Here is a 21133-nt window from a genome sequence, read left to right on the forward strand (position 1 = left end):
TCATTTTATTGAGATAAATGACAATTTACAATTTACAAGACTATTATCACATATGTATCATTTCATATTTCTTCAAGATAGGTGTCACTACACCTCACCCCAGTGATTACATCTTATAGAACTACAGTATAGTTTCAGAACCCCAAATTGACATTATTACAATTATATGTGCGTAACTAGCACTTTATCACATGTGTAGAATTGTGTAACACCGTCAAAATCCATATACACAATTAAAAAATAAATCCATCTTGTTACCACTTTGTGTCCACTGTCTGCCCCCTCTCATCCTCCTTAACTCCCGGCTGCTTTTCATCTCTATCACTTTGTAGTTCATAGATTATTCTATAGTCAGAACTAGAGTGTATAATACCTCTGGAGATAAGACTCTTACTCAGAATACTAACACTGAGATCGTCCCTGTTCTTGCATACACTGGCTATGCCAGGGTTAGTTTAACCATTTGCCTGTCCAGAAGTATTTGCTTGTCTCTAGTTTGTAGCCATTGCAAATAAAGATTATATTAACATTAATGCAATAATTACTAAAATATTAGAACATGTTAATTTACTGTTTTTTGTTTTTTTTCTGTTCATTTCTGTTTCTTTTTCCTACTTGTAAATTTCTGAAATGTTTTTAATTCTGTTGTGAAACTATTCTCTTAAAATCTTATATTATTGTAAACCAGTGTTATACCAACATAAGCCATCATTTTAAATAATGAAATGACCCATTGGAGGGAATAAAATAGATTAAACAAGTGTTTGTATAGTCATTGAAGTAGATAATCAGAAAATAGAAATCCATTATAGTATTCTAATTTTGTATGTGATTGAAAATTCTCATAACAGATTAAATCATGCTGAAAAGTCTTAAAAATTCTACTTTGGTTTGTCTATAGTGTTTCTTAGCATTATGTATTTTAAAATAAATTTTATTTATTTATTATTGGACAGAGACAGAGAGAAATTGAGAGGGGGCGATAGAGAGAGAGAGAGACAAGAGAGACACCTGCAGCCCTATGTCACCACTTGTGAAGCTTTTCCCCTTAGGTGGGGACCAGGGGCTGGAACCTGGGTCTTTGTGCACTGTAGTGTGTACACATAACCAGGTGTGCCACTGTCTGACCCTATGTTATGTACTTATTCATTTGAATGTTTTCTGTATAAATTTTAGTTGCTTGATTGAGGTGGTACACTATACATATCACAAGTTACCAGTATTGTCAAGTTTGAGTGAACTGTAGACGTTATAAACTTTAAATTATTTTTCAAATCTTTGTTTACATTAGGATTAGGGTAAAAAAATAAAAAAGGAATATATGCCAAATATATATATACACACACACATATATATATAATTTTCTTAAATGTGCCCTCTGCGTGCACAAAAAATAAAACATGTATTTCCCAAAATTATTTTTACATACACAGGAAAAGTCTAAAACAAAGAGATAGTGCATTTGTGAAATAAGTCAGTAGCTTGACAAGCACCGGAGAGCCTGGCTTCCAGAATGTTCCCCTTGTCACTCTCTTTCTTGTCCTAACAGTTTTTCTTCTTGAAAGTTGTTTACTCCTGTTAGCTGATTAGTCTTCAAGTTTTTGCCGTAAACTACTCTAAGGTGAGTTGAACCGTACCCTGAAGATGGAGACAAGAAATCAAGGCAATTACTCTAGGTTATGCAAGGAAAATACAACAAGGGTGGAGGTCACACTCAACTTTTAGAGAAAGTTATGGAGGGAGTTTATATTCCCAGGCTTTTCATTCTATTTGAAGAGAGATAATCCCAGTGATTTTCCTACCAAGTGTTTTTAGGTTTAATTTAATTTCCAGGAAGTAAAAGGTGATTGTGGTATTATTGAAGTATAAAGAATCATTAATATCAGATTTGACAGGAAAAGAAATCAAAAGTAGATGATGATTCCCAACTGATCTTTCCAATCTTTGCTTCCTCCTACAGCTAGGATTTCCAGATTAAAAAGCTGTATAACATGAATGCATTCTGTGACAATCCAAGAACCTCTTTCCATTTATTTCTCAATCCTGATGAAGTTACATGCACTTTAAAACCCTTCTGTAAGACATGGTTTCAAGAAGAAAAATCATAATATATCACCAAGCTTACAGATGACAATTAAATGTCATCTTGTATGACAACCACTTAGTTATTAGCAAATCCAGGAGAAAGTCCTATGGGGGGATTTGAGATATGAAGCCAAATGCAGCAAGGGACATGTTCTATAATGGAGCAAGAGAGGGGTAAGAGGAACAAATCCATGGCTCATCTTTTTCTCAACTCTAGGTCATTGATGATCCTATGAAAGGAACTCAGTATTAAAGAAGTTATCTCTACATAGAGGAATGGAAATGGGTAGTATCCAGATAAGACTCTACCACCTTCTGATTGGGTCTTATGCCTCTGCATGGAGTCTGCACTTCTTAAGTTAAAGATGAGATAAGATAGCAGGCAACCTTAGGGACATACATTAAGTCAGCATACTAGTGAGCTCCTCCTCAGCATAAGACGTGCTACCTCATGATGTTACTTCCCAGATATAACTGTTCCATTCATCTGTGGAAATGTTTCAAATACAAATCACTTAGTATAGTAAATGAAGACTATAAAGGGTAGTACTCAATACTGGCAAAGATGCATATGATGTGTGTGTGTGTGTGTGTGTGTGTGTGTGTGTGTGTATGTATGTATGTGTTTGCTTATAATATACCTGTTAATCTGTATCAAAATTATTTTTAAAGCATACTTGTTAGCACAAATTTTCCATTAATGGAATTATGCCAAGAAAATAATGAAGAAAAGTATTATTAAATGTCTTAATCATACTAGCCTTTATCATGAAACCATTTATACTAATATTGGAAACAACTGTCCATCAGTAATCCGTAGGTATATATGCCCATGTTTGACTATCTTACAGACATTTTAAATTATTGATATTAAGATCATGTAGCAGGGGGGTTGGGCAGTAGATAGCATAGCAGCGGGCAAAGTGCAAGCACCAGCCTAAGGATCCTGGTTCGAGCCCCCAGCTCCCCACCTTCAGGGGCCCTGGTCGCTTCACAAGTGGTGAAGTAGGTCTGTAGGTGTCTATCTTTCTCTCTCCTTCTCTGTCTTCTCCTCTCTCCATTTCTCTCTGTCCTATCCAAACAATGAAGACAACAATAAGTACAACAACAATAAAACAAGGGCAACAAAAGGGGAAAAAATGTTTAAAAAAAAGTCTGTTGCATTAAAACCACTGTGCTGTCTCCTTGGTCCCCTACTGAGAGTAAAAAGATAAGCCAACAGCAACAAATACAAAAAAAAAAAAAAAAAAAGATCATTTAGCAACTTGGCTTCAAACATGACAAAAGCATGAATTCTATAATTCAAGTTATGTAAAAATATGTACAGAAAAACAATAGTCCCAGATTCACTGATAAGTAAATCTGTCAATATTATAATTAGTCTACATTGTAGAACTGTGTATATTTTAAACTCTTATTTAAGATGATGTAATAGCTTTGTTCCTTTTAAAATGCAAAACATTTAATAAAGGGAAAACTGAAAAGAGATCTTTGAATTTTATCTTTAGAGATGCCAGAGTTGAGATGGAATTGTAATAGCTAATCTTTACAGAATAAGCAATGAGAAGTGAAGAAATTAAGTACTGTAGTTGATAATGTGAAAAAAAAATGCATCTCACTGAACTCGTAGTGAAGTTCTCTCAGTGTTTTACCACCGACTACCATAAAATCTTTTCACCAATGAGACATCTTTTTTTATTCTTTTCTGTCAAGAAATATGAAAATGTGAATGACTGTTGTAGAGGCCAGAAAAATGTATTAGCTCTTGTGAGGATTGACTCCACCACTGGAGTTATTGTAAAATATATATATATATATATATATATATATATATATATATATATATATATATATATATTCTTGTTAATAGGGGTACTTTCTAATTTTTTTCATTTAAACTTTATTTGATAGGACAGAGAGAAATGAAGTGGGATGAGGAGATAGAAAAGGAGAGAGAGAGAGAGAGAGAGAGAGAGGGAAAGAGAGAGAGAGAGGGAGGGAGGGAGGGAAAGAGAGAGAGGGAGGGAGGGAGAGAGAGAGGGACCTGCAGCCCTGCTTCACCACTTGTGAAGTTTTCCCCCTGCAGGTGGGGACTGGGGGCTTGAACCTGGTTCCTAATGCACTGTAATATGTGCACTTAATCAGGTGCGCCACCACCCAGACCCAAGAGGCATTTTCCAAAGTAATATTTCAGTTCTGAAATGAACTACATTCTAGTTCTTAGAGAGAAATCCTGGATGCAGACCCATCCAACTCCAGAACTTTTGTTTTTTCTTTTTGGCAGGCCAATTCTGCATACCAGTTGGCTTTGATTTCCTAACTTCCAGACAATAATGTCCTGATATATATATTTTTTTCAATTGTTCTTTACTAAAGGCATCATGGGTCAAAGTCCTTACCAATTCATGTTTTTAGAATCCTGAACTTTTTTTTAAAAAGATTTTTTAAATATTTATTTATTTCCTTTTTTTGCCCTTGTTGTTTTAGAATCCTGAACTTTGAAGCCCTAAAGAATTGAAAGCTTGACAAGTGGTAAAGCAGGGCTGCAGGTGTCTGTCTCTCTACTTCCACTCTCAATCTCTCTCTGTCTCTATCCAATGATAAATAAGTAAATTTAAAAAAAAAAATAGAACAGGATTCTCATTTGTGAGTTGGTTATGGTTCATTTTAAATGTGTGATAATGAGACTTGTGCTGCTAACATTAACTGTCTAGACCATGGGCTGTAGGAAGGAGGATTCTGGCACAGAAGAAGTGTGAGGATATATACATGCAGAACAGAGAGAAACTTTTTCAATGACAAAGAACTAAAAGCCTTTCAGTCAACAAAATCACAAGGCAAGGAAGTAGGAAAAGGTGTTTATGGGCCTGGCTGGAAGAGCTGTCAAAGGAACAGGGAATCTTTCAGTTTCCTGTGGATGTAGCCCACTGTAACCCTCCTCCCCTCCCTACCCCTTCCTGTTTTAGGATGAGGGTTCCAGGTCACCTCCATTCTTCCTGGGAATCCTTGGCCGTGGAGTTGGGTGAGACCAAATTGGAAAAGAGGGGTTTTCTCGGCGCTGCGGTGGCCATGCTCTTGATTTTGTTCAGCTTTTCCCGATTCTGTTGGCATTTTCTAAGGCAGTTTGTACACAGATCTTTCTCCTCCACCAGATATAAGGTCTCTAATCTCCTAATGGAATCTATGAATGTTTCTGACTCTTCTGCCTTGGGAAAGGGGTTTCGTTTTATGTTGAGCTTTTTTAGCTTGGGAAGCCTGGAGATACTGTTGGGTATGCTGGTCAGCAGGTTGTCGTGAAGGCCCACCTCATGGAGCTCCTTCAGAGCACCTAGAGTGGTTGGCACACTGTCTAGATGGTTCAAACCTAGATTCACGGTACGAATATTCTTGAGTTGATTGAGCTCTACAGGCAGGCCGTTGGTGGTCAGCCTGTTGTTGCTAACATTGAGGTAGAGCAGGGTGGTCATCTGGCCAATGGACTCAGGGAGTTTGTCAATGTAGTTGCTGTGCAGGTCCAGCCAACGTAGGTTCTGGAACTTGGATATGGAGTCAGGGATCTTCCTGATCATATTTCGACTTAGGTCAAGTTCATCCACATCATTGAGTCGAAGAATACATTTAGGGAAGTTGGTAATTCCCATCTTGCTCAAGTCAAGACGTTTTCTCCCATCAAATGTGATTTTGATACAGTTTTTGGCCACATTGAGGGTGATCTTCTTACCCTTGGGGCCTTTCCCACCCTTGGCCATGTTCTTTTGGTAGGGAAGTGTGTTGTTCTGATTGGTGGGTGGTCAGTTTAAGGAGAGTTAGCACAGGAAACTGCTGGTCTAGATGTACTCTGATAAGAGGAGAAAAAAGTTAGGAACTGACATTTATGACTCCCCCCAAATTATGTCCTATTCTCTAATGGTTTATAAACAGAGAGGAGAAAGAAATTAGGACATAAGCAGAGGTAACCCAACCAAAGATCTCCAGCAAATTGACTATCTTTAGGCTTTGGTTGTTCTGATATGTGAAGTAGATATAGGGCAAACTTGAACTCCTATTGGCCATGCCACTCCCTGCTTTATGAATCTATCCACTGTCCTGAACTTTCACATATATGTACTTCACCAAGGGATACACGTGAGCGTGCGCATACTTCTGCTGCAAGTATGTGTGTGTGTTTGATATTTGTCAATTCCCAGACCCTAACAAATTTTGTATTTCACAAACATTATCACATGAGTTACTAGGGTGGGACTTCTGAGTTTTGGGAAGCAATATAAGCCTGGATGCGGGAGTAAAGTGGGAGTTAAGATACTCCTGTGCATTTCAATTGTCTTAACCTTCTGGATCCTGAGGAGCTAGTGAAGAACCTTGACTATTCCAGCTGTAGTACAGCAGAAGCAGCATGTGAAAGTCCTTCACCAGCACTCAGGGATGGAAGGCCAGGGCAGAGTACACACCTTCAGAGTCTTTTTCACAATATATTTTCCGCTCTTTGTCTCTTTTCCCTTTCTCTTGACTCTCTCCCTTCACATCTGTCACACCAAAATTCTACTGTAAATATCTCTGCTTGGATAAAAAAAAACTATAATAGTTATGACTGCAGGCATATAAAAAAGTATATAATCCATAGGCTGATGGAGAACTTTTGGTCCTCAGATACTTGATTTAGAAGTTCAGTCCTACCACAAACAGTTTTGTTGAATTTCCTGTGCCACAGTTTTCTCATTTGTTATAATAATCCCCTTGTATAATTCATTGGAAATATCGAATCTGTATGGCACTCAAGATAGTTCCCAGCCTACATTAAATGCTTGATAATGTTAGTTATTAAATAACACTATCAGAAACTTTGCCCATGTTGATTTTAGTTCTCAGTGATCTAAAGAGATCTTTGGGTATCCCCATTGTGAAGAGAAGAAAGTAGGGATCAGAAATGAAGAAGGTCTACCGCTAAGAAGGGGATGCCAACTGTCTTGTTTGGTTCTAGAACTTTATTTCTAGCACCTCTTTTCTATAACCTGGTGCCTATTGCTTTCTGATTTTCTATTTTGGATGAAGATTCCCACACCAGACCAGAGAATGCTTGCATTATTTCCATGTCCCCGCAGAGATGAACTGGCAGAGGTGATCTGTAGTTTCTGTACTTCATTATCTAGACCCTTTATAAACCATTTTATGTATGACATGAAGTGCCAACTCTTAGACTGCATGGACATCTCATCATGTTTTTCTCATTCACCCCACGATGTTTAGCATTAAGGAGAAGTGGGTAAGAACTGGTTTTTACATAAAATTTAAATTTTATGTAAAATTTACTATAAATTCCACTGATACCACCCCTAGAAGAACATCAGTGGATCCCACTCGAGCAAATCTTTATAAATCACAGCCTCTTAGGATGAGTAGAAGGAAGGCACCATAGCATCCAGTGACAGTATATTTATCTCTCAGCAACGCTGATGTTCTTTTAAGTTGGCTCGGTAAGCTCAACCTACTTTTTAGAAACAGCAAACCAGCTACGTCAGGTTGTTCCATTTTGTTGTTGTTGTTGTTCACTGATTGGAAGAAACAGTAGTTCTGGCCACAGTTTATTTAACTACATGCTTCCCCTTCTATCCAAATGAATATAACTAATGATTGTAGAAGGAGAATGTGGATAAGCCCTCTGAGAATTTTGAAGATGTATAGAACCAGGCAGACTGGAGAAGTAAGATTGACATAGGTCTGGCAAGTAGGTACCTAAAACTCTAAGGGGTAGGAACCTACAGCCCTGACCAAACTGTGGACCCCAAAGAGAAGTGAGGAGGTTGCATTAAAAAGTTATCATATACGGAATCGGGCAGTGGCACAGTGGGTTAAGTGCACGTGGTGCAAAGCGCAAGGACCAGGGTAAGGATCCCCCGGCTCCCCACCTGCAGTGGAGTCGCTTCACAGGCTGTGAAACAGGTCTGCAGGTGTCTTTCTTTCTTTCCCCGTCTCTGCCTTCCCCTCCTCTCTCCATTTCTCTCTGTCCTATCCAACAACAACAACATCAATAACCACAACAATGTTAAACAACAAGGGCAACAACAACAAAAAAGGGAAAATAAATAAATATTTAAAAAGTTATTATATATGTATATGTGATAACTATATATATAAGTATGCTATATATATTCAGAAGAGGGAGGGGAAACTGTAATATAACAAATGTTTGAAAGAAAATTTCTAAAAATTACTGAAAGACATAAAAATTACATGTACAAGAAGTTCAGTGGACTCCAAATTAGTGAATAAACTAAAAAAAAAAAAATCCACACTCAGACACCTAATCTAATTGCTCAAAACTGTAACTGAAAAATAAATTAAGTCTTATCTACAGAGGGACAACAATATAAATGACTACAGGCTTCTCATTAGTAATGATAAAGATCAAAAGTACTAGAAAACACCTGATATATATATATATTATCACTGGGGCTTTGTGCCTGTACTACAATCCACTGCTCCTAGTGGCCATTTTCCCCCCATTATTGTTGCTGTTGTTGGATAGGACTGAGAGAAGTTGAGAGAGGAGGGGGAGATAGAGAGGGAAAGAGAAAGACAGACACCTGCAGACCTACTTCACCAAGCAATCCCTTGCGGGTAGGGAGCCAGGAGTTCAAACTGGGGATCCTTGCACTGGTCCCTGTGCTTTGCACTATGTGCGCTTAACCCGGTGCACTACTGCCTGACCCCTTTAAAGTTTATTTTAGAGCACAAAATCCACAAGCTTAAATATCTATTCATGACAAAAATTCTCAGCAAGTGACAGAAAGACTCTTCCTTAATAGAGAGCATTGTATGAATATCTACTTTGTGACCAACTACTTTATCTCCTAAATTTGAGATAAGACAAGAAGGTAGACTCTCAATATTCCTATTAAGCATTATATTGGAAATTTTATGCAGTGCAGTAATGTAAGAAAATTAAGGGAGTCAGGCCGTAGAGCAGCGGGTTAAGTGCACGTGGCGTGAAGTGCAAGGACCAGCTTAAGGATCCCAGTTTGAGCACCCGGCTCCCCACTTGCAGGGGAGTCCTTTCACAAGTGGTGAAGCAGGTCTACAGGTGTCTTTCTCTCCCCTTCTCTGTCTTCCGCTCCTCTCTCCATTTCTCTCTGTCCTATCCAATAATGACGACAACAATAATAACTACAACAATAAAAAAACAAGGGAAACAAAAGAGAATAAATAAATAAATATTTAAAAAAAAGAAAAGAGGTATATATAGATGGGAAAGAATGAAGCAAACTTGCTATTCATAGACTATATACATTCTAATTGACCATATAAAGCATCCACAGAATTCTAGAGAACATTCTTGGAACTAACTGGTGAGTTTAGTAGGTTGCAGGTTATGAAGTTAATGCAAAATAGACCAGATGAATTTCTGTATTCTAGCAATAAACAATTGGTAAATGAAATCTGAAAAAAGTGCTCAAAACTAACACACTTTGTACTTTACATAAGTTGAAAAATGTGCAAGAGTACTCTGATGTTAATTACAAAAGAATGGTGAAAGTAAGTAATTTCAATAAGTGGATAAACATAACATCTCCTCCAGTTGGAAGACTAGATGTAGTAAAAAAAAATGTAAGTTCTCTCCAAATTAATCTAGTGATCAGCTCAAAACTGCTATTGAGATTATTTGTATATATGAATAAATAAACAGGAAAGAAAACTGGGAATTCAAAACAATTTTGAAAAGATAAAGTTTGAAGATTCATGCTTTCTAATTTCAAATTTTATTTTGTAATTACAGTGTGGTATTGGTGACATACATAGATCAATGGAATAAAATTAATAAGAAAGTAGAGTCCCTAAATAGATCCCTACAAATATGATTAATTTGGTCAACTGATTTTTGAAAGCTTAATAGGAAATTCAATGGAGGAAGAAACTGACAAATAATGTCGTAACAACTGGTTACCCAAATGTAGGGGGAAGCAAACCAGTTGCCCAACAACAGATGAGTGGCTGAGAAAGCTGTGGTATATATACACAATGGAATACTATGCAGCTATTAAGAACAATGAACCCACCTTCTCTGACCCATCCTGGATGGAACTAGAAGGAATTCTGTTAAGTGAGCTAAGTCAGAAAGATAAAGACGAGTAGGGGATGGTCCCACTCATAAAAAGAAGTTGAGAAAGAAGAACAGAAAGGGAAACCTACACAGCTTTCAGAAGAAAACTTAGAAGAAACTCTCATGAGCTTAAGTTAGGCAAATGTACAGTTTTTAAAAGAAAATATTGATAAATTGAACTGCTATGGAGTTAAAATATTTTTTCTGTGAAAATAAAAGCTGCAGAAGGAAACATCTGTAAATCATATATCCAACAAAAGATCAGTATCCAGAACCTATAAAGAGTTCAAAACCAAGAGTAATAAAGAGGACAAAGAAAAAATGAAAAATTACCCTGAAATGATAAAGCATTTCACCACAGAAGTAGTAAAGCTTGCAAATAATCCCACACAAAAAACGCAAAAATTATTAGTCACTAGCAAAATGAAAAATGATAATACATCCAGATATTATGACATGGCTATTAGAATATCAAAATAAAATGAAATATAAAAGCAGTGTAAAGATTTTATGAGGATGCAAAACAACTGACTGCTAATAGGACTTTAAAATAGTGCAATCAAAGGCCAGGCGGTGGCGTACCTGGTTAAGCACTCACATTAAAGTGTGCAAGGACCAAGGTTCAAGTCCCTGGTCCCTGGTCTGCAGGGGGAAAGTTTCATGAATGGTGAAGCAGAGCTGCAGGTCTCTCTCTCTCTCTCTCTCCCTCTCTCTCTCTCTCTCTCTCTCCCCTCCCCTCTCAATTATTTTCTGTCTCCAGTAATAAACAAAAAAATATTTAAAAAAAATAGTGCAATCAGTGGCCATGCAGTAATGTACTGGGTTAGGCCTACAAAGTGCAAGGAACTGCACAAGGATCTCAGTTTGAGCCCCTGGCTCCCCACCTGCAGGGGAGCCACTTCACAAGTGGTGAAGCAGGTCTGCAGGTGTCTGTCTTTCTCTTCCCCTTCTCTGCCTACTCCTGCTCTCTCAATTTCTCTCTGCCCTGTCCAAAAGCAACAACAGTAGCAATGAGAAAAGGAAAAGAAAAAAAAAAAGGCCACCGGGAGCAATGGATTCCTAGTGCAGATACTGGAGCCCCAGTGATAACCCTGGAGGCAAAAACAAAACACAAAACAGTGCAATCACTGCTAAGTTCAGTTCAGAAAGGGCATGCTAAAAGAGAGTAGACTACATCAGTAGACTATAGATTTAGCCACTTGATCCTAGTTGAGCTTGGTCCCTACAGCCCACATATACCATGTTAAGAAGTCTTCCCAGCTATGATGAATAATGGGAAGGAAACTACTATCTATGGAGCACTTCTCCATTAAAGCATCTTTTTACAACAGACCTTTTGGCTCTGAGCCTACTCATTAATCACCTGTAGGGGAAAGTAGGGGCTGACCAGGATAATGCACTTCTCCTCCCCAGAGGGTCTGTGTCCCCAGACAGCCCCAGGCCAGATGGAGTATGAGCAGACCCCGCCCCTTTCAAGCTTTTTATCACCGTACCTGGTTGGAAACTTTATTCTTGGTTATAGGCTGAAGAAATGCATTGTTGCTCAAGGTCTATCCTGACCTGCTCAGCTTCTGAGTGTCCCTAGAAACAGACCAATGCCAGCAGCCCTCAAAGACCATTAATTCCCCTTCTCGTCACTCAGTATTGTATGGATAGAATCCTACCCACTGAGTAAGGAGAGTTGGCAAAAGAAATGTGAAACAGTATCAGGATGGGATCAGGCTACACAATGGAAACTAGCAATTATTCAAAGATAGATAGATAGATAGATAGGATATATATATATATATATATATATATATAGAGAGAGAGAGAGAGAGAGAGAGAGGATATATATATATATATATTAGATAGGATGTATATATAGCTATAGATAGAGAGGATATATATATATTATATATATATATATGTACTGATGGATGGCTATATGAATAATAGATTTCATTTAGCACAAACAGCTAAGAAATCAAAATATGAGGACTTTCTAAATGTACTGTGCCTTTTTGTTTTATGCAAATGACATACACACTTTGGGAAAACTGGACCAGTTGGTTTAACTTTAATTTCAAATTAATTTCTCTATTTAGTCATTGTGAATTAAACAGCATGGTGGGACACCCCATGGATATCTAAATTAAAAATGTAATGGCAACCTATATTTTAATGCCATCCAAATATATGCAAGCATTTTCAATTGGAAGATTATTGTTATTTGTATGATAATAGTTTATGTGCTGCTTCACTCTCATGTGTCTTTGCATTTTTAAGTAACACTGACTTTGTTTGTATATCGCTGATAAATCTAAACATCTCACTAATGTGATCTCCTAGTAGTCATCTCATTTTTTTTTTGACTGATACATGGAGATATGGGATAGTCACACTATAAAATGGAAATCTCAAAAGTCCCTGCCCTTTCACAGCCAGTATTTGAGATTAAGCTTCATGGGAAATGTCTATTGCATGTATGGATCATTTCTTAATAGGAAATAATGAAGATTTCCCTGAGCAGAGTCACTCAGTCAAGAGTCAGTGCATTTATTCTCTCTCCCTGCCTCTCAGGAGACCACTAAGAAAACATGTTAGCAGTCTGGTCATACCTCTGCTGGGACTACACATGTAGCTGACATCAGCCTGTGACCAACCCTCAGTCCCCACAGTATGCTGTGCTTTCACATGAGAAGCCCTGTGGAGATGTAGGTAGTCATTGTGACCTGTATGTAGAGTGATCAGGCCTCTGAAATAGGCATTAGAGAACAGGACAGACAGCTCACTGCATTATCATGCACTCAGCCCAGGTTAAAGCCTTGGGTGCATAAGGAAGGTGTTATGGCAGTAGAGGAAATCCTGGTGCTGTGGTGTCTTTTCTTTTTCTCATCTATTTCTGTCTTTGTGTCACTTTATCTAAATGAACAAGTGACCCCCAGCACTCGGTTGAGCGTACATGTTACAGTGAACCCAGGTTCGAGCCCCCGGTTCCCACCTGCAGGGGGAAAACTTTGTGAGTGGTGCAGCAGTGTTGCAGGTGTCTGTCTTTTGCTCTTCCTATCTCCCCTACCCTCTCGGTTTCTGTTTCTACCCAATAAATAAATATATTTTTAAAATGATGTGACCCCCAGTAATGAAACTACTCATGTGCAAGGTCTTGGTTCCACAAAAAAAAAAAAAAGAAAGAAAACAAATTCATTAATTCATTCATTGAATAGGTACTAGTGTTTGACTCAGACATAGCCTCTGCTGGAAAAATTATCATTTGTCCAGTGCTCAAACTGGGCCAAGAACTATGTGCACTTTATAGTTTGTAGTATTACTAGATTTTTTGCAGTACAAATTCAAATACAAATATGAAGTGCTTTCATTCCTCTACTGCTGCCCCCAGCTGAATTTTGCCAAGCCCTTGTGGTTGCCAAAGCACAAATTACTAGGGGAGGGGGCAGATTAGAAGTACAGACATTTCTATGCTCATAGCAATAGCTCCTCTGAATCCTTGGGAGAGGTAACAGAAGGCAATGAACAGAGGAGAGCTAAAGACCGCAGGGGTGGGGTCTTACAAGAACCCCTTGTTTGGAGTGTGTGTGTGTGGGTGGGGGGGGTTCTGATATCAGTTTCAGAAGTTCTGCAACGGTTGGTTACTTTGGTTACCTGTCGCCAATACTCAGGCAATATGGACCAAAGTAACTGTTGCAAGCATGTCATCTGGCCTCATCTCTAGAGCAGCTGTGTAAAGTGTCAATCCTTAAATGTCCAGGAAGATAATTGAAGGTTCAGAGAACCTATGTGACTTCCTCAGGGACACACACACACACACACACACACACACACACACACACACACACTCACACACACCACACACCACACAGTGTCAAGCCTGTGGTATCTTATGATTTACCTTTCTTTCTTTCTTTCTTTCTTTCTTTCTTTCTTTCTTTCTTTCTTTCTTTCTTTCATTCTATTTATTTATTTATTTAAACAGAGCTCCAATCAACTCTAGCTTATAGTGGTATAGAGGATTGAGCCCAGGACTTTGGAGCCTCAGGCATAAGAGTCTCTTGCATAACCACTCTGCTATCTACCCCAACCCGTGTCTTGTGATTTCACCATTGCACTACGCTTTCTCTCTCCTGTAGCAGAAGATAAGGCCCTGTCCTGTGAAGTACTTTGCTGTCTTCCACAGACCCCAAGGAGAAAAGGGCATTCTGAAATCCTGGCACCTCTGCCACAGAACATTTAGGCTACCCTGCCCTCACATGTGTTTCCTTTCGGATGGCTTAGGGGCTCAGTGATGCCAGCACCTAGGGGTATTGCAGAGTCCTCAGTTCTGGGTGACTAGACACTGGTTCAGGCTTTTACTAGCCTGGTCTGGGTCAACCAGAGAGCAGCATTGGTGCTCTCCAGTTGGTGCTCTGCAGTCTGGCTGCAGTGGTTGAGAGTAAAGAGAAGATAGAGTATGTGGACGAGACCTTTCAGAGGGACCAAGTGCAAGTCACTGTTATAGAATAAATCATCTTAGGTTCTTTCATGCCCTGATCAGTCTGTGTTAAGGGGTCAGTGCATAGGACAAGGACAATTGTTTTAAGGACATCTATCTGTCTGTCTATATCACGAATAGTCATTTAACAAACAAGTTGGCAGATGACAATAAGAAAGAGACCTTAAAAGACACTAATAATACCAGACAATTAACTTTATCAGGCCTGTGCCACCCACCCACCCACAGTGATAGAGACAGGAATCTATTGTTTCTCAGCCTCTGTCCCTACTAGCCCCCATGGTGTAAACCTGTCATACTGGGTGTTACAGGAGAGAGAAGATCTGTTTTTTTTTTTTAATCAAGTGTGACCCTAGAATGTGAGACCAGTTGCTCACCAAAGAAACAGTGTCTGTTTATTCAACCTTGCAGGGGTTTAAATCTTTAAAATCTGGCCTTTTAGGGGGTTCGGCAGTAATGCAGCAGGTTAAGCATACATGGCACAAAACACAAGGACCGGCCTAAGGATCCCTGTTTGAGCCCCTGGCTCCCCACCCGTAGGGGGTTGCTTCACGAGTGGTGAAGCAGGTCTGCAGGTGTCTGTCTTTCTCTCTCCCTCTCTGTCTACCCTCCTCTCTCCATTTCTTTCTATCCTATCCAACAACATCAATGACAACAATAATAATAATGACAAAACAAGGGTAACAACAAAGGCAGCAAAGTGGGAAAAATGGCCTCCAGGAGCAGTGGATTCGAAGTGCAGACACCAAACCCCAGCAATAACCCTGGAGACAAAAAAATAATAATAAATAAAAATCTGGCCCTTTGGAGGCCTCTCAGTGGTGCATCCAATTGAATGCACACACTACCATGCACAAGGATATAGGTTCAAGTCCCCGTTCCCCACTTGCAGGGGGAAAGTTTCATGAGTGCTGTACGTGGATTCCTCTCTCTCTCTCTCTCTCTCTCTCTCTCTCTCCCTTTCTTTCTCTCTCTCTGTCTATTTCACCTCCACTTTCAATTTCTCTCTGGCCTATCAAAATAAAAGAAATGAAAAAGGGAAAAAATGGCCATTGAGAATGATAGATTCATTGTACAGGCTCCAAGCACCAGTGATAACCGTGGTGGGAATAAAAAAAAGCTGGCCTTCTGGGGCTGAATGGTGTAGCACATGGCTGAGTGCACATGTATAAGGACCCAGGTTCAAACCCCCAGTCCCCACCTGCAGGGGGAAGTGAAAAGCAGTCCCTCTCTCTCTCTCTCTCTCTCCCTCTCCCTCTCCCTTTCTCTCTCTCTCTCTCCCTTTCTGCCTCCACCTACCCTCTTTATTTCTAGCTGTGTCTATTCAATAAATAAATAAACAGACATGCCAAAAAAATAAGCTGTCCTTCTGTAAGAATCATATCTGTTCTTGCTAAATAACAGAATATACCTCTGTCTATCTGTCATGCAACATTATTACCAGCCCCTCCCTGCTATATGCACTCTTTACAGGGGTCCTTAGGGACCATCAGGTTTCTTCTTCAGAAAGCTCCCTCCCACTTGTCACTGTGTCAATTTTCACAGTTCTCCTTTAAGGTTGGAGAATGCCTTCCACCTCAAAGTAAGGGCCACTAGACGGAGCAATGAGAAAAGAAAGGGGTGGGGGGCAAGGTGGTATATCCAAGCTCACACAGCCCGCCTTCCTTCAAGGCTTCTGGGTGGAACTTTTGCTTCATGACATCAGAGCCCCCCTCTTCCCTGCAGTGTGTCTAATATGAAGATTATCAGATTCACTCCATTTGGCAAGTAGCTAGTTAATTTGATCAATGCAGCTCTAAGTATCTGTCTAGGATATTACACATGTATAGCTTTGTCTACTCCTAATTTTATTTACCTCTCTGTCCTTAGTACCAGTGTACAAGTGCTGCTTGCGATGTCTCTATCTGTCAAACTGTTCCTGCCGTCCCCCCCACGCCCACCTTGAGCAGATAATGAGAATTCAACTTTTACTCAGAGCAAAAGGTCCCAGGGGGTCACATGGCCCAATAACAAAAGATTATGATTTCTTAGTGGTTTAATAGCATCTATTTTGTTATTCTGAATGTACTCTGTTTTAATTGGATTTGCTAAAGGAGCAAAAGGGAATCAGTGCCTTACAATTAAAATAAAATATTAAGATTATTAGTTTAACAGACTAGAAATGCCTTGTTCATCAGCCCACACATTCAAAACAGAACATACAAGCCAATTTCAACACCAGGGAAACAGAAGAAAACAAAATTAGTCCCATACTTCCAAACCCTAGAAAGGGAGTGTGAATCCAGTTCCTCTGATGGAGTTTAGTACTGGTAGTGAAATTTTTTACTCCCTTGCAGAGAAGGAAAGTAGGGCCCAGAGATATGACTTAGCAGGATGAAAAGCAGAGGGACTGTGGAGTCTTTTTCATGGGCTACTGCTCAGCTTCCTGTTTACCTTCCCTCTACCTTGCTTAGCCTCTTTAACCTCTCTGCTCAGCTTCTACTTCTGTAGACAGGGCAATAAAGTGACTAGTGACTTAGTTTCGCAGTTTAGGAAGTGGCATAGTGGTTTAAGTACCTGGCCTGTAAGTTTCAGGTCCTGAGAATTCTCCTTCTCTCTCTCTCTCTCTCTCTCTCAATAAAAATGTGAACTGGAGTAATAAAATCACACACAGGTGGGAAGTCCTAGTTCTATACCCCCCTCAAAAAAAACGTTGACAGACGTTATCTCTTATATTTTTTAAATGATATTCTAGTTATTTTGAGTGAAATCCCTCAGGGCACTCATATTAAGGAGAAAAGGGCAAACTGAACTGACTGAACAGGGACTTCTATCTTTATGCTTGTTCAGTTTGTACTCAATAAAGCAACCAAAGAATTGTTATCACAGCAAGACCTTTCACATTATTCCTTGACTCACAGCCCTCCAGTGACTCATTCATGCAAGTAAAGATCAGAGTCCATCTGCTGGTCCTCATGGCCTAACCTTCCACCTCTAAGGAGCCTCCTACCACTACCATCATGCCTATGCTCCCTCCTCATCAACCAACCAAGGCCTGGTCCTTCTTCTTATCATGTCTAGAGAACTCTTCCTCGCTCTGTTTTGCTCCTCTCAAAGTGGAAGAATGGCTGGCCTGTTTACTTTTTAAAGTACTGTATTTAGTTATTGGACAGAGACAGAAGTTGAGAAGGAGGGGGAAGATAGGGAGAGAGTGGGGCCGGGTGGTGGTGTACCTGGTTAAGCACACAAAGTGCAAGGACCAGAGCAAGGATGCTACTTCAAGCTCCCTGGCTCCCCACCTGCAGGGGCGTCACTTCACAGCAGTGAAGCAGGCCTGCAGGTGTCTATCTTTCTCTACCCGTCTCTATCTCCCTCTCCTCTCTCAATTTCTCTCTGTCCTATCCAATAAAATGGGGGGTGGGGTGGGGAAATGTAGCCACCTGGAGCAGTGGATTTGTACTATAGACACCAAACACCAGTGATAACCTGGAGGCAGAGAGAAAATGTGTGGGAGAGAGAGGGAGAGGGAGAGGGAGAGGGAGAGAGAGAGGGAGAGAGAACCAGTAGCACTGCTTCAGTGATCATGAAGCTTTCCTCCTGCAGGTGGGGACAAGGGGATTGAACCCAGGTCCTTGAGCATTGTAACATGTCCACTTTACCAGGTGTGCCACTGTTCAGCTCCAGTCTGTTTACTATTTCACAATACTATATACCTCTCAATTATTCCTCAATTAACAGGGTAAACTAACCCTAGTGTGCTTGTCCACTGAACTTCTTAACTGTCATGCTCCTTTTACTGCATCTATCTCCTACATATATTTTAGAATGTATTTTTTTAGTGTATCTAGTTTAGTTGTCTGCCTTTCACTTTCCTCCCCCACAAGACTCCAGATTCCCCAAGCTCAATACTTTCTTCTCTCTGGTCTTCTGAGGCATTCAAGTGTCTGGTACAAAGTAGGCCCTCAGTTGAGAATGCATGGATGGATTGGATGAATTCTAGGCCTGTCCCAATTTCCAAATGTTCACAAAGAGTATCTGTTTTCTTAGACTTCACAACTAGTGAATAGGACAGAGAAATTGGTAAGTAAGGAGAGATAGAGAGGGAGAAAGACAAAGAGACATTTGCAGCCCTGCTTTATCACTTTTGAAGCTTCTTCCTGATAGCAACAGAACAGGGGCTTGAACCTGGGTCCTTGTTCATGATAGTGTGTGTGTTCATCCAAGCACACCACTGCTTGACCCCAGATTTAATGTGTTTTAATCATATTGTACCAAGGAGAAAGAAAAGCTTTTATAGTTATAAGGGGACAAGTATATAAACTTGAGGATATGATCAAGCAAAAGTTTGAAGAGATGGACTGATGACCTAGGGGGAAATAGGGACTCCAACTGTGTAGTTTCTGAGTTCTCTGCACTAGATGTGAAATCTCTCCTACTTGGTTTCAACTTAGTCTGATTTGTAAAGGTGCTTTGGGACTCACTGCTTGTGCGAAACTGCTGTGACTTCTAGTCCTTTTCAGTGGAAACACTTCCCTAATTCAGATTTCGCTTTCCTTCTTGAGTCTTTCTTGGGTTGATTTGAAATTTTTACTGAAGGATTCAACACTGTCACTTATAAGACAACTTTAGGCAGATAGATGTAACTTTGTGGGAATGAGGTCAACATTACCAAGAAAGGCAGCAGACACATTACTTAGGCCCAGGCAACTCTTCAGTGCTTTCAAAAAAAAAGACAATGTCATAGAAGAGAAGGATGTGAGTAGCAGAGAAACAAGGGTGTTGAGGCCAATAGAAACGGACTCCTCTGGGCTGGCAGTAGCACATATGGTGCCAAGCGCAAGGACCAGCATAAGGATCCCGGTTGGAGCTCCCAGCTCCCCACCTGTGGGGGGCGGGTGTCACTTTGTAAGCAGTGAAGCAGGTCTGCAGGTGTCTGTCTTTCTCTCCTCCTCTGCCTTCCCCTTCTCTCTTGATTTTTCTCTGTCCTATCCAACAACAGCTATAACAACAATAACAATAACAAGGGCATCAAAATGGGAAAAAATAGCCGCCCCCAGGAGCAGTGGATTTGTAGTTCTGGCCTGGAGGCAAAAGAAAAGAAATGGACTCCTCTGGGAGTCAGGTGGTAGCGCAGTGGGTTAAACACACATGGCGCAAAGCACAAAGACTCCACTTGCAGGGCAGTCGCTTCACAGGCAGTGAAGCAGGTCTGCAGGTGTCTCTCTTTTTCTCCCCCTCTCTGTCTTCCTCTCCTTTCTCCATTTCTCTCTGTCCTATCCAACAACAACGACAAGAACAACAACAATAATAACCACAACAATGAAACTACAAGGGCAACAAAAGGGAATAAATAAATATTAAAAAAAAGAAAAAAAAATGTACTCCTCCATTTGCCACCTCCCACCTTCACTATTGATTTTATCAGAAACTCAGTTTACTGACATACAAAATAGACTAGAAATTTCAGATTGTTTGAAGAGTAAAAATACCACAGTTAGCAAGTTAAATATGCTGAAGTTACCTTCACAGATTCAAGTGAGCAAGCATTTACCCTACAGTTTCCTTTCAAGGGTAACTGGTTAGATGTAGAAGCAGTTCTAATACTAGTCTCCACCTACTTGTGGAGAAGCAAAAATGCTCTAGAGATCTGTTGGAAAGAGAATCAAGTGTTAATCCCTAAAGCTAGCCCTTCTGGCCCACACATTCCCCTTTCCAAGTCTGTCGGTGACTCCAGGCACCTAAAGCACCCATCCTCCCTGGATCCTTAGTGTTTGCCCTTCCTCCCTGGGGCTCAGGGCCAGTTTCTTCCACCTCCTAAATAGTGCATTATAGCTTCTGTCTGGGAGTTGTAAATAAAACACAGCAGGAGAACCACTGGCATTTCCAAAATTGTATGCTCAAAGGAAGCAGTGATGGGGTGGAGTAGAGTTTGAAGTGGTTATTATTTGCCAAAACTAAGGCAAATCAGTAAATGCAGGGCCAATAGCAGAGAAAACTTACCTTGTTAGCTCCAGTTCCTGCTCCTGAACTGTGAAAATTTTGTCACCAGGCAACAAGAGAGTTGTTACTTGAAGTTAATTAGCATAATCTGGAAGCCAGTTTGCTGGGTGACAAAGCACCAGTCTGTCAGGTGAAAGAACATAATTGGCTTACATCCAAACCTCCCAGCAGGCTCTGCTCCCTTCCCACAAGGAAAGTTGACTCCTAGTCCTCTAGGATTCTTGCAAGGGGTTTTCTTTCCACTTTCCCCCAACTATTATAAATATAAGGTGGGGGGGGGGTGGCCATAGAGCCAGACAGAGCCAGTCTGTTTCCCATGTGAGCACTGGAAGTGACATTTCTAAAGCAAGGGAAAAAGTTGCCCAAATTTTCTGTGGAGACAAATAGCTTATTTCTACAGCATACAGTCTAGTGTAATGCCATTCTGTTTTATTGTAATTTGTCTAGATTATTTGTCTCTGCTCTTTGGTTTTTTAAGCAGGCTG

The 21133-nt window shown here is 40.1% G+C and overlaps 2 protein-coding genes across 2 annotated transcripts in view; one reads left to right on the forward strand and one right to left on the reverse strand.

Moving 5' to 3' along the window:
• Window positions 1–21133, forward strand: part of WDFY4 (WDFY family member 4) — a 358549-nt gene that overhangs the window by 271888 nt on the left and 65528 nt on the right. The gene's annotated exons all lie outside the window — the stretch shown is intronic.
• Window positions 84–20767, reverse strand: LRRC18 (leucine rich repeat containing 18). The gene is made up of 3 exons (XM_007526478.3): window positions 20649–20767; window positions 5071–5923; window positions 84–1638 (listed from the first exon to the last, which is right to left on the reverse strand). Exons 2-3 carry the CDS (start codon window positions 5832–5834, stop codon window positions 1617–1619), a joined length of 786 nt encoding a protein of 261 aa, XP_007526540.2. The 5' UTR covers window positions 5835–5923; window positions 20649–20767; the 3' UTR covers window positions 84–1616.

This window comes from Erinaceus europaeus, chromosome 1 (assembly GCF_950295315.1).
Source record: "Erinaceus europaeus chromosome 1, mEriEur2.1, whole genome shotgun sequence".
Lineage (NCBI taxonomy): Eukaryota > Metazoa > Chordata > Mammalia > Eulipotyphla > Erinaceidae > Erinaceus > Erinaceus europaeus.